This window comes from Nicotiana tomentosiformis, chromosome 9 (assembly GCF_000390325.3).
Source record: "Nicotiana tomentosiformis chromosome 9, ASM39032v3, whole genome shotgun sequence".
NCBI classification, from domain to species: domain Eukaryota; kingdom Viridiplantae; phylum Streptophyta; class Magnoliopsida; order Solanales; family Solanaceae; genus Nicotiana; species Nicotiana tomentosiformis.
In genome coordinates this window covers 102,607,271-102,621,884 of record NC_090820.1, presented here as the reverse complement: position 1 = coordinate 102,621,884, position 14,614 = coordinate 102,607,271, and the positions used below count along the sequence as shown (strand labels likewise).

General features: G+C 38.7%; 2 protein-coding genes across 2 annotated transcripts; both read right to left on the bottom strand.

Annotated features, from left to right (window-relative positions):
- Window positions 1–5,824: 5,824 nt before the first annotated feature.
- Window positions 5,825–6,645, bottom strand: LOC104086048 (1,4-dihydroxy-2-naphthoyl-CoA thioesterase 1-like). The gene has a single exon (XM_009590200.4). The coding sequence runs from the start codon at window positions 6,567–6,569 to the stop codon at window positions 6,099–6,101; it is 471 nt and encodes a 156-aa protein (XP_009588495.1). The 5' UTR covers window positions 6,570–6,645; the 3' UTR covers window positions 5,825–6,098.
- Window positions 6,646–8,089: 1,444 nt separating this feature from the next.
- LOC104086050 (sphingolipid delta(4)-desaturase DES1-like) lies at window positions 8,090–11,435 on the bottom strand. Its single transcript, XM_009590201.4, has 2 exons — window positions 11,149–11,435; window positions 8,090–9,105 (listed from the first exon to the last, which is right to left on the bottom strand). The coding sequence occupies exons 1-2, from the start codon at window positions 11,320–11,322 to the stop codon at window positions 8,272–8,274; spliced, it is 1,008 nt and encodes a 335-aa protein (XP_009588496.1). The 5' UTR covers window positions 11,323–11,435; the 3' UTR covers window positions 8,090–8,271.
- Between the last annotated feature and the right edge of the window lie 3,179 nt (window positions 11,436–14,614).

The window sequence follows — 14,614 nt, the reverse complement described above, 5'->3', positions numbered from 1 at the left end:
CTCCCGGACCTAAGCATATGGCAAGTGGGCCATCGAGTGTCCTTCTGAACAGAGTACCTTCGGACAGGATGAACCTGGTCGCCTTCGTGCGTAGAGTTCTCGATTCATTAGGATCCGAGGTTAACTTCCCAGTCTTCAAGTAGTCTATATACTTGTTTCTCCAATCTCAAGTTAAACTTGTTGAGTTTATTTCAGCATAGCCTTCTTCCACTACTGATTTTATGAGCTGCACGACCGTTCCTGAGCTGAATTCATCGTTATCAACCGATGATCCAAGTTAGCCAGAGCATCAGCCTCGCTATTTTGATCTCGGGGTATGTGATGTAGGGTCCATTCCTTGAATCAATGCAATGTTACTTGCAATTTGTCTAAATACCTTCGCATTCGTTCTTTTTTCACTTCAAACGTCTCATTGACTTGATTTACCACAAGGAGGGAGTCGCACTTAGCTTCGACCACCTCGGCCCCCAGGCTTTTAGCCAATTCGAGACCTGCAATCATGGCCTCGTATTCGGCCTCATTGTTAGTCAATTTCACAGTTCTCTAACTATGTTACCCGTAGGCGGCTTCAACGCGATACTGAGTCCGGACCCCTTTGTATTCGAGGCACCGTCCGTAAAGAGGGTCCAGATTCCCGAGGTTAACAACAATTCCTTTTCTACTTCGGGTATTAAGGTTGGCGTAAAGTCAGCCACGAAGTCTGCCAAAATTTGTGATTTGATGGCAGTCCAAGGTCGATATTCGATATGGTACCCGCTAATTACTATGGCCCATTTGGCCAACTGGCCCGAGAGCTCGGGTTTGTGCATAATAGAGTGGTTAGGAAGTTACGATGCATATGGGGTGGCATTGAAAATATGGCTTTAACTTTCTGGAGGCGCTTAGCAAAGCGAGCGCAAATTTTTCTAGGTAGGTATACCTTATTTCGGCCTCGCCTAGAGTTCTACTAACATAATAGATAGGAAATTGCGTACCTTCCTATTCTCGGACTAAGACTCCACATATCGCTACCTCGGATACCGCTAAGTACAAGTACAACTGCTCATCCGCCTTCGGAGTATGGAGCAAGGGTGGACTTGAAAGGTACCGTTTGAGTTCCTCTAAGGCCTGTTAGCATTCAGGGGTCCAAGAAAAGTTACTCTTCTTCTTCAATAATGAGAAGAACCGGTGGCTCTTATTAGAAGACCTTAATATGAACCGGCCTAGAGCGGCTATGCGCCCGTTAGCCTCTGAACAGCCTTGACACTATCCACTACGGTGATATCTTCTATAGCTTTGATTTTATTGGGATTGATCTCAGTCCCTCGGTTGGACACCATGAATCCAAGGAAATTTTCGGATCCGATCTCGACTGTGCATTTCTCCGAGTTCAGCTTCATATTTTACTTCTTCAGTATGTCGAAGGTTTCCTGCAAATGTTTCACACGGTCTCCTGCTCGAAGGGACTTAACTAACATGTCATCAATATAAACTTCCATTGATTTTTCTATTTGTTCCTCAAACATCCAGTTTACTAGGCGTTGGTAAGTGGCACCGGTGTTTTTTAGTCCGAAAGACATTACATTATAACAATAGGTGCCGAATTTAGTGATAAAGAAAGTTTTTTCTTGATCGCCCAGGTGCATTCGGATTTAGTTGTACCCGAAATAGGCGTCGAGAAAGCTGAGTATCTTATGCCCGGCTATCGCATCGATCATGCGATCGATGTTAGGAAAGTAAAAGAGTCCTTGGGGCACGCCTTGTTCAAGTCTTTGTAATCTACGCATATTCTTAATTTATTTGCCTTTTTAGGCACTATTACTACATTAGCCAACCAGTACGGGTATTTAACTTCCCGAATGGAACCTATTTTATAGAGTTTAGATACCTCATCGTTGATGAATGCATGCTTGACTTCTTACTGAGGCCTCTTCTTCTTTTTAACTGGGTGGAACTTCAGATCCAAGCTCAGCTTATGAGTGGTTATTTCTGGTGAGATCCATGTCATATCAAGATGGGACCAAGCGAAGCAATTTATGTTAGCTATAAATTATTTAATGAGTTCTTTCCTGAACTTAGGAATTAACCCCGTGCCCAAGTATACCTTCCGATCGGGCAAGTGTTCGATCAATATGACTTGCTCCAACTCCTCGACAGTCGATTTGGTGGCATCGGAATTGTCAGGGGTGATGAACGACCTAAGAACTCTGTAATCATCATCCTCGCCTACTTCTTGCTTCTCTGGTTCGGTCGGGGCCGGCATCGATGATTGCTATTTAGCTTCTTCCTTCCTAGCCGGCTCTATGTTCTTTGATGTCGAGAATGCGCACGCCGGGATCACCTCATCAACCGTGAACATTTCTTTTACGACCGGCTGCTCTCCGTAAATCATCTTGATTCCTCCAGGTGTGGGGAATTTCAAAGCTTGGTGCAGTGTCGAGGGTATTGCCCTCATGTTGTGAATCCATGGCCTTCTGAATAGAGCATTATACCTCATATCCCCTTCAATCACATAGAACTTTGTTTCCTGAATGGTACCGGCGGTGTTCACCGCCAGGGTTATCTCTCCATTAGTAGTTTTACACGTCATGTTGAATCCGTTTAAAACCTTGGCTGCAAGCACTATTTGGTCTTGCACTCCCAACTGCTCTACGACCCTCGATCTGATGATATTGGCCGAGCTACCTAGATCAATTAACACATGCTTAACTCGAGATTTATTTATGAGTACAGATATTACCAGTGCATCATTATGCGGTTGCACGATGCCTTCAGCATCCTCATCGTTGAAAGAGATGGTTCCCTCCGGTATATAATCTCGGGTTCGTTTTTCCCTTGTGATGGACACCTTAGTGCGCTTCAGCATCGGTCCCTGGGAGACGTCGACTCCACCAATGATCATGTTAATGACATGCTGAGGTTCCTCTTGTTCGGTCTATTTGTTGGAGTCCCTATTCCTGAAGTGAGTTTTGGCTCGATCACTCAAGAATTCCCAGAGATGCTCGTTATTGAATAACCGAGCCACTTCTTCTCTTAGTTGTCGGCAGTCCTCGGTCATGTGGCCATGAGTGCCATGATACTTACACATCAAGTTAGGGTCTCTTTGGGTAGGGTTGGACTGCAATGGTCGAGGCCACTTGGTATCTTTGATGTGCCCGATGGCGGACACGATGCTGGCAGCATCGACATTGAAGTTGTATTCTGATAATCTCGGTGCCTCCCTGGCCATGAGTGGCCTACCGAAACCATTTTTGCTCATGAGTCCCCGGCCATTGTGGCCTCGATCATTCCTTTTTTTTTCATTTCTCGCAGAGTTACGCCCAGATCCGCTACCCTTTCGATCTCCGCTATATAGTTGGTACCGGTCTCTGTTCGGTCTTGGTTCATGATCGACGACTCTCTTAAACCTGTCGTTAGTTGGGATAAACGAACCTAGAGGGGTGCCTAAGCTGATCATCCTCGACTCTGATTTTCGATTGATACCTGTTATGAACGTCGGCCCAAGTTACCGCCGGGTATTCTATCAAATTTTGTTTCAGCTGCTGTGAAGCCAAGGAGCTTTGGGAGTTGAGTCCTTGAGTGAATGCCTGAACGGCCCAGTCATTCGCGACCGGAGGTAGGTCCATTCATTCCAATTGAAACCTTGACACGAATTCCCTAAGCATTTCGTTATCTCTTTGTTTTACTTTGAAAAGGTCCGATTTTCTGGTCTCGACCTTGATGGCCCCGACATGCGCTTCTACAAAGGCATCTACAAGCATAGCAAACGAATTAAAAGAATTAGGGGGTATGTTGTGATACCATATCATTGCCCCTTTTGACAGGGTTTCTCCAAACTTTTTCAGCAAAACCGACTCGATTTCGTCATCTTCTAAGTCATTTCCCTTGATGGCACACGTGTAGGAAGTAACGTGCTCATTTGGATTCATGGTTCCATTATACTTCAAAATTTCTAGCATACGAAACTTCTTCGGGATCGGCTTCGGTACTGCGCTCGGGGGGAAAGGCTTTTGGATAAATTTCTTGGAATTCAGGCCTTGAAATATCGGGGGTGCTCCTAAGATTTGATCAACTCTGGAGTTATAAGTCTTCACTTTTTTGTCGTTGGCTTCAATCTTCCTTTTCTCCGATTCCACCCGATTTGTCAATTCCTCAAGCATCTTTATTATTTAGGGGTTAGTCCCGAATTCATCTTCACCCAGCCTTTCTGTGGTTTGTTCATTCCTTTGGGTGTTTTCTCGGGATAGTTCGGGCGCAACTTTGCTAGGGGCGCGAATTTTGTTCTGCAGCTGTGCTATCGTCGCCTATTGTGCTTGTAACATTTTGAAGATCACCAGCAGATTGATCCCGTCGCCTTCACCATCGTGCGTATCCCGGGCTACTGATCGAGCTCCTCCGCGAACGCTATTCTCGGGGTCGGTCGATAGATTTGCATTGATGGCCACATGTGAGTTGGCATTGATTGGGTCCGCAATCGGGACTCCTTTGGGGTCAACATGGGGTACCTCGTTGCTCGGCATTATATTGTTGTTTTAGCCATGGTGGCCAGACTCAACATCAATGTTCAAGTGGGCAGACCGAGAGTTTTACATTCTTTAAGTTGACCTAAAATTAAAATCTCAAAGAACAAGCATAAAACATAGTGCGTTATGGAAATTTGTATCAAATTACCACTATTATCTTTAGCCACACGGCGGGCGCCAAACTATTTACCTTAAAAATGGATAACAATTGAATTTATATGCGGTTTTAAGTATATATGGACTAATTCAATAAAAGTGATTAATGACGTTAGGTAAAGTATATAAAAGATATAGTAAATAGCCAAACCAATGATGATAGTGAGTCTGAGCTCAGTTTAAGACTAACAAGGAACCTGTCTTCGGTTCCGAGCTTGCCCTTATGAAGAACTTATGAACAAAAACAAGAACTTTTGAATAACTTTTAGAAACAGAGAGAACAGAAGTATATTGCCTAGGTATGCGTGTTACAGTATGTCTAATTAATAATTAACTTCCCCTTTATATAGTAGGGGAGTTTTACCCTAGATACAATTTTAAGAAAGGTAAAAAACTTCCTTTTCGCTAGTCACTGATTTTCCGCCGATACGGGCCGAGATTCATGCCATGGTATCCGATTGGGCACGGATATCACGGCCCTTTGTTAATCGTGTGCGGCCGTTTGGTAATGCTCTCCGAGGTCTTGGGGCTCGAACCGGATCCGGGGGACGTGGTCTCGATGGCTCCGAGGGTAGGTGTTTTTCTCGAACTCTGATACGAGAGGCTCCTGGTTCTGATTATGATTCCTTGAAGTCACGTCCTTGCTCTGTTTGCCTCATCTGAAAATCGGGGTGCTCATTGAACTCGATTTTACTTGTATACAATGCTCTTCGTTGGAAATCGTACTTTTTAATCTGTTAAAACAAATCAGATTTCTAAAGTTGAAAATAACTTAACTTCTCATTTTACTCTTTAAGACCAAATTTTTATAGCCGTACAAATATTTGGCATGTTTGTTAAATTACAAGTTTTGAAAATTTTATAGCTACACAAATATTATGATATGTCTAAAATTAAACCACAAATTTTAAAAGTTTTTTATTCTTTTATAAACTACGTACTTAGTCAAATTATGCTACATAAATTGAAAGAAAGAGACATACAATAACAACAATAATAATGAACCCAGTGAATTCACACAAGTGGGATTTAGGGAGGTGAGATGTACACATCCTTACCCCTCCCCTGGGGGGAGGGGTTGAAATGTTGTTTCCAAAAGACCCTCGGCTAAAGAAAAGATAAAAAGAAGTAATGGCAATAAGTATTAACAACAACAAATAAAAAGATGACAGAATCCAAGGTAGCAATTAAACGGCAATAATAGCAATTTAAGAATAAAGGGACAATAAACTAACATTAATGCTATCGAACTGAGGAAGACAAAGGGAAAAGGAAAAGATATACAACTAATAAAAACAAAAAAATCAATAAATTTCAAAATTTGAATTCATAATATCAAAAGTAAGACAAATTCTTACTAAAAATTTTTAAACTTAATTTCATCAAATTTAAATCTTAAATCTTAGATCCGCCTCTGTTTTGTTCTGCCCCGAGACCTAATCATAACCTGGCATATTTCTTGAGATTCAGAGCAGCATCTTTGACATTTTCTGGTACAGCCATGTTAGTCTTGACAGTAACCCTAGATGATGAAATCAAAATTCTATCTTCTCCCAATTTTGAAAAATTATCACTTTTCCATAATTTCACTTGCCAGACATGAATAGATTTTCCAATATTAAGAGGTGTAGCTTCAGCATAAACAAATTCACCTAGATGAGCACTCTTGAGATGGTGAATACTTAGATGAATTCCAGCTACTCTTTGAAATTCGGACGCCACGTGGGCGCCCATACTCGCCAGAGCTTCAGCAATTAATGCTGAAACTCCGCCGTGCAACACCTTGAATGGATTGCAGCATTTTTCGGTTACCGAAAAATGGCCTGTGATTTTTTGAGAGGAGATTTCTGAGATCTTAAAGCCAACTTCATGAAGTGGAGCATCTAAAATCTCATTATTTGATGGTTCCATTTTTTTTTCCCTTCCCTTTGATTTTCTCTTTGAGTTCTTGATTTATGAATTTATATATATAAAGAAGTTTGTTTATTGGTTTGGAGTTTTTCTACTTTTGCAGAAAACGATAAAAATATCTGATTCTATTAACAAAGATGTATGATGATAAAGATTATGCAATTGTGTTTGGCTAGGTGGTGTATTTAAAGATACATTTAAAATATAATCAAAGTTCACATAATTTGAATCTTGAGATTATTAAATATGAATTGACAACTCAGTTAAAGAAATAAATGACATGATATAATTGCTTTTATTGCACTGATTTTATAAGTTAATGTTATTCCATTTTTAGACTCTTTAAATACATCACCTAAAAAGTGACCGGTTGGTATTTTATACTAGTATTTTTCATATATTTTTTATATATTCAAATTTTAGTATTTCTAAATTATTTTTACCAGTTGCAGTAAGTAACATATTTTGTCATTTTCAAGATTACAAATCTCATATTTCAAAAAGATTTATCTGTAAATATTTTTTGAGTGACCGGATAGTAAAAATTATTTACTGACGATATATATAACTTAAATTCTTAGGTGTAATAGAACACTTGTTTCACATAATCTAATCATGAGAATCCGTGCCAGCTATTTTCTGATAATTCCTGTAAACAGTTCCTACACTATCAAACATTTAATAATTTCCTAGGAGATTTTGAATTGAAAATGTGACCTTTGAAGCAGTTTCTGCTTTAACACATTATAAATTTAATTTGTTTCTCTTTTAATAGGCTTTACACGGTACAAATTCGATTAGTCGATCAATAGAGTTTCAGATATCGAATAATTAAACTAAAGGAAAATAGGAAAAGAAAAATTGAGCCACTTAATCTAACGAAAGAACAAACATGTAGTTTTATTTTGAGTTTTCCTTTCATTTTGCTGTAAAATAGCACGGGCGAGCCACTTTTCGGACTTGTAATTGAAAAATAGCCGGCATTTGTAAAGTCATCGAAAAAAAGTCACTATTTTATACAGAGATAAAATCTGGACAAAAATACCCTAGCTGAAACACGGAAAGTTCTAGCATAACATGCTGGATTATGAAGCTCCTGCGTATAAACTTCCAGCATATTATATTGGAACTTCATCATATTATAAAATTCAAGCACATTATGCTGGAATTGCATATGTAAAAACTTCGAACTCAAACATATTATGCTGGAATTTTTTCGGATTTTAAGGGTGTTTTTGTTCAAATTTTATTTTTACGGAAAAAACTACAAACCATACTTGACACCATAAGTCAAGCTTTTACCATAAATCATGCAATTGTTTTCAGCAAGTAACTGATTTGAAGCTCATCAATGAATTCAAAAACATAAAAAGACTTTCTTGCTAAGATGTAGGCTGGCTCTATTTCTAATTGAAGCTGTAAATTTTTATTTTTCAAATATTTTGAAATAAAGGTAAATCTTTCATCTAATCTTTTCTTAGCTCCAAATGTCACACATATCATCAACAGAAAATTAAGTGTTAGTGTCACAAAAATTCTATAAAAATGAATATAGTACATAGACTACATCTACTGTGCATATGATGCAGGATTGCTATAATAATGTTACAAACAAAATAATTAAGAATCAAAGAATGGATAGGAAATATCCATACCAACACAGGAAAGAAGTGGAAAAAGAAACAGAACACTAGCATAGTACCTATTCAGATTTCCTGTCCATCTTTGTCGACAACTTCCTCTTCATTCTGCTAAAAGGCCCAACCGTCCGGTCCATTATATACATGTAGATAACCTGGCTCCAAGATTTGTAAGATTCTAAGTTTTCGTAGTATTCCGGTGCAATCTCCTTCACCTTGAAGAGCTTGCTTCCAGGAATCCTCGGGAAATCATGGTGCTCGTTGTGGTAACCTACGCTCCATGTCATAAGATTAAGTGGACCGTAGTAGGAGTACGTCTCTTGCTCGGGCTTGAAAACATAATGCTCGGAGATGAAATGACCGGCCATTGGGTGCATTCCACCCCCAACAAAAGTCGACAGGATCAAATAAGCGAAAGATTTCCAACCCCAGAAGTATACCATAGCTCCATCGAGGGATAGTTGGATAATCAAATTGGTGAACTCCCACATGCCGGGTGGTTTAGGTTTGAGAAAAAGAGGCCTAAGAGCATAAAAGAAGAGTTGGAGAATCACCCATATTGATTTCGCTATGACGTTTTTGACAACATGGGCTTCAGCAAGACTTGGGATATCCATATCGATTCCATCGACTCCTTGGAAGCGGTGGTGCTCGAGGTGATACTTTTGGAAGGTAACGGACATGGGAACACCAATGGGAAGGTTGGCGAATATCCCAAGCCAACGGTTGTAAACTGGAGTAGAGAAAGCGAGGTTGTGACTAAGCTCGTGAATGGCCAAGAAGAGATTGTGGTTAAGGAAAGAGCCGAAAAAGTAGGCAACTATCAATATCTTCAGCCAACTTGCATCACGGAGGAAGGTAGCGGTCCAAAGCTGAAGCAAAACAACCATTGATATCTGCAATGCATATTTGGAGATCAATAAACAAAACAAAAAAAGAAAATTTTGGTGGATGGTAAAATCTAATTAGTCATGAAAAATCATATGCCTCAAAGCTTGCTAACATTTTAGGTTTCTGTAGCTATTGATAAGAAAAGATTACAAGACAATAAACCAAAGCATTTCGCACAGGAGGTTTTGTTGTCACCATAAGTTAAGCAGTTCACGGAAGACATCAGCGATAAATCATAGCATTGCAACAGAAAATTTGTAAGAAAAGATGCTTCTATCCAATCTGAATGCCATGAAGAGGCACAAAATTGGTAAGAGAGTTCTCGATACATAGTCTGTGTTTTAAGGCCGAGTTCCAGAAAAGGAAGTCAAGAAAATCCTGATTAGTTTTCTCTCAGCCTTATAAATCTTGGAATCAGTTTGACATGAGAGTAGGAGAAGTCTCGTGTGTTCTCTCGCAGTTATCCTTTTTTTCATAATAACAGTGGTGTCAGGGCAAAATTGCACGCGCCTCGACTATTTCACCGGATACCACCTAGCAGCACAGGTATTGGGTAACTATTCACAGCGAGTCTAAATTGACGCACCTTGGGTATTCCACCGAGTACTTGTTACCTCCCACCAATACAAGTATCATGCTATGTCTAGACTTCAACCAGTTTTTAACCATGTTAATACTTCCACATAATTGGTTAATAGAAAATCAAAAATGATTTACCAATGAATCGCGAAATGCTATGGTTCTTACATATAATTTCTGAATTTATTCAGAAGTAATTTGCGTTTTCATGCACCTTTTTTTTACTAGTTATAACGGAAAAGGGTACAACTGGTTGGTATCGACTATCGAGTAACTTTTCACACCAAATCTTGGTTAGATGGGAACAAATCAGCTAGCGTCTCTTGTCTCTGCTAGGATTTAAACCCTTGTCTACATGGTTTTCACCCACTTACAGGGGTGATGAGGTGGACAATTCCTTACTCTAGCTTCAAAGGGGCATCTTTGCGCGAATAAATACTAACTCCTCACTCAACCCCTTACTGGATAGAGCAAGCTTGGAGCACTGGGTCAGGGTGGTTGGCTGAACATTTGCAATTTTATACAAAAAAAAAAGGAAAGAAAGAAACCTCCACCTTACGCAGCAGAGCTACGGGAACCACTGGATTCATCCTTCGAAAATCCAAAGGTTCCAACAGCTCTGTTGTGGAAGGTGGTGATTCTTTTGCCGAAAAGAAAGCCATCCGCCCCGAGCTGGCGCTCTAATCTTGCTCTGTCGGGTAAGGGGTTGAACAAGAGTGAAAACAAAACTAAAGGAAGCAGGACTCTTCCCCCTTATATCCTTTAAAAGCAGTCCAAAGAGAGCTAAACTCTTATTTTTATATAAGAAGGGGGAGAAAGAGCTCCTCTCCTACAAGTAAGTCCACAGGCCACTCCCTTTGATGCATTCTTTCACTGTTAAGTTCATTGTTTTCATTATCAAATTGCATCTACAGTGTGAATAAATACATGAATAACCTAACAACTAACTTGTTGAGAACAATGAAAATGACACCACAAGTCCATGGAACATAACATTATGCAAGTGCCAAACCACATGAATCTAAATGCAAGCTTTTCCCTACTCTCTAAAATGACTGAAAAAGGCAAAAGATTTTACCTTTTTCAAAAAAGTGAAAAAAAGAAAGGATTTTTAATCACTTTTACAGCAAAGTTGAAAGATTGAAATCCTACCAATTTCACAGTTAAATGATGCATATTTAATCAATAAAATTCTGAAAGGAATCCAATATATAGAAACATATTACAATGCCAAATCCAACAGATTCATGAAAACACAATGTATTATAAACAGAGCAAGCCTATATATAAAATAAAAAAAACTAAAATGATTAAAAAGATTCAAACTTTTGGAACCCATGTTTATAATCCAGATCCAAATATGACCCATTAAGCAAAATCATTAATACAACAAATTCATATCAGCATTATTTGGAAAAATACATAAGAAGGGAATAAAAGTTTGTATATTTATGAAAAGGGGAATATACCTTGAGGAAAGCAAAAGGGTCAGGGCCAAAAAGCTGTTTGATTTGAGGGTACTGAGAGAGGATTTGTCTTCTACGAGAAGCGTGAGGTTCATCTGTGTATGACCAAAAGAAATCATTAGCCATTAATACACCTTCTTCTTCTTTATCTTCTCTCTTTTTCCCCTCAAATCCCATTTTTTGCTTCTCTTTTTCTTCTCTCTGTTTCTCTGTTTTGGACCTACCTTCCCTTCCCTTGTATGGCTGTTTAGATTTTCTTTATTCTGTTGTAGTAAAGTTTAATAGCTAAATTAGCGGTTTGTTTTAGATTTTTTAAAATAATAAAACAAGATGTAGTTTCAATAAAATAATGATATTCTGGAAAAGGGCCCACAAAAGAAAACAAACATATGGACTATCTGTCCAAAAAGTTATTTGACGCTCGTGGGAAGAAAGAGACATCATTATAAGGATTTTTTCCTATATACATTGTGTACGGGTAAACTCGGGTCAAAGTTTTTTCCGATTCTCCGACGAAGGAACAAAGGGGAAGCACGGCTCAAAGTGATTATAATCGAGGCCCAGTAGCCCCTTGTATCAAAACCCGGGAGGAATGAACGATGTAGCTGAGGTCGGAAATGGTGAAATGACAGAGTCGAGCCAAGTATAGTGTCACGACCCAAACCGATGGGCCGCGACAAGTACCCGGTACCTTACTCAACCGAGTACCAATGTAATGTATCTTTCGTATCATAGTATCATAGGTAATTGAGCCGAAGAGGCTGTCGTGAGATAAGTAGAACAAAACATGAGAAAATACTCAATATAAGGTGACCCAACTTGATATACCGACTTATGCATATTACGTACTGGCCTATAAGGTCATACCATTATCCGTATACATGACATCTATCTAAAAGCCTCTAAGAATACATAAATACCATAAAGGTCGGAACAGAGCTGCGTCATACCAAATAATACATATTCAAATCATACTGACTAAATAGGCAATGCCGGAGCAAGTGGAGTGCACAAACACCTTCTACTAAGCTGATAGCCTACTAGGAGAACTCTCAAAACTGTCTATCGGGACCTGCGGGCATAAAACGCAACGTCCCCAGGCAAAAGGGACGTAAGTACGAATAAAGTACCGAGTATATAAGGTGTGAAAGTAGTATATAAAAGACATGAAAGAAACATGGAGTAAAGAACTCAACCTGTAATTCTGGATAGCTTTGTGAATCATGAAAAAATTATAATGTCATGCATGTGCGTATAAATGGCATACCATGCATCGGTATATGCCTACATAATATCATCAAGCCTCTGAGGGCATCCCATCATATCATCTCAGCCACTGTGGGCGAAATCATCAATGTATACCAGCTGATAAGGTGGTGGTGCGTATATAACGCTATAACCTTTTCCCATATACCATAAACATATAATATACGCGTATATAACGCCTTCTGGTCATGGGTTAATGTACATGTATAAATGCATAAAATGCATAAGAAATACGTTAATAAGATTTCTCGAATATCATAAAATCAATATGCCTTTCGGACAAACTTTATCAAATACGTATTTTTCTGAGACCCATGAATAGAGGATATAATAATAATTCACATAGGGAATCAAGAATATAGACACCCCTAGTATTTTTATGAATAGAGTCATTTATGAAAGTTGCGTATTTTGCTCGTTTCGTTTGTATCATTTGGATCATGCCAAAAAGAAAGAAGGGATAGCCTTAACATACCAGTATGAACTCTTCCTTATTACTCAACCAATCTCAACACAACTTCTTTCATCTACAACAAGTGAAATGATATTGCCGTTAACATATAATGTCATACCATCGTATTTAGTTAGTCATATGGCCTAAGAAAAATCGGACAGCAACTCCCCTATTTTTAATACATCCCAAAGACCACTAAGGGTCATCAACAGCCCAATAACAACTATAACCAACAATAGCAACAACAACAATATAATCCAATATGAGTTTCTCTGATTATCTTAACAACCAAATTAAGCGGCAAGCTCGTTTTTACTCACAACAAGATATAAATTAAATCCAAATCTTATTCCATAAATTATTTTATAACCTTCAAAACATCATACTTATATGTACTATATTATTTCTAGTTCAAAACATCCACAAAATGCCTTCCAAAACAGCCCCATACATCTCGTACCTTAATTTTTATCGTCAATCACTTATTTTTTCATGTTTTCTTCTTCAATAAACTTAATTAACACCTAGAAAATCTTAACAACAGCAGATACAACATTATCAAATTATTTCTTACAATCTTCAGCCATCACAAACCATCTATTTAGCCACAAAATAGTCCAACCAAAGACAACTACATCCCATGTTCTTTCAAGTGCTATCTTATGGTTTGTCACTCAAACAACACAACCAACACAAGATTAACCTTAGGCACAATAAAAAAGATGTTATACATACCTTGGACAGCAGCTACAACTCTAAACGTTGTCTCAAATTAGCTCACAATAGCCCTCAATCACACCACAACATCATAAAAGCATTCTCTTGTAGTCCTTAACACCTTTAATGATGATTTGAGTTGATTTTCCTTGAGTTTGGTTCTTGAAAACTTGAGATATGTTAGGAAGGGTTTTGGAGAGCTGTTAGATGAAAATTGGATGAAAATTGACCCGCAATGAGTCTGAAACACCTTTAAAAAAACGTAAGGTCGGAGGTCGTCTCAAGTGGGTCCCAACCGAACTGCTTGCGCAGGCTCACGAAAATGTGGATATCTCTCTAGTACGATGTCGTATCAATGAACGGTTTAGTGCATTGGAAACTAAACTCGTAGACCTTCAATTTGGTATATACTATGTCTTATAAAGACCTCATATAGCACACGAAATTTATTTTTCAAAAAACTTTGTTACAAGGCAAATCCTAAGTCGGTTTTTCCGCAACTTAAATTAGATTTTTCCCAAACTTTATATATTATATCCAAACGTCATATATAGTCATGTCATGACTTTAAACTAATTTAAATCATGATTAACAAGTTTCATATTCATTACATCACCTTGGGACGCACAGGGTGTAACAATTTCCCCCCCTTAGAAACATTCGTCCTCGAATGTTAAACTCCCAGAAATCTATAAAGATTTTGGCGGAGTCTCCTCTGTAACGGTACTACTACTAACTTGTCACACAGCAAACCCAACAATACAAAGCCACACTGGGCCACAATCATCAATAACACCAATGACCTTACACGACCAATAACAATAACTAACATAAGAATCAAGTACCATATATGTACCTAAAGGCTGTGATGTCTCAGTCTGATCCTCCTCCGGAAATGGAAACAAGTGAGGATACCCAGTCTTCATTTCTTCTTCAACTTCCCGAGTCATCTCCTCCACATTATTGTTAATCCAAAGTACTTTAACCGAAACTACATCCTTACTTCTTGATCTCTGAACTTGTCTATCTAGT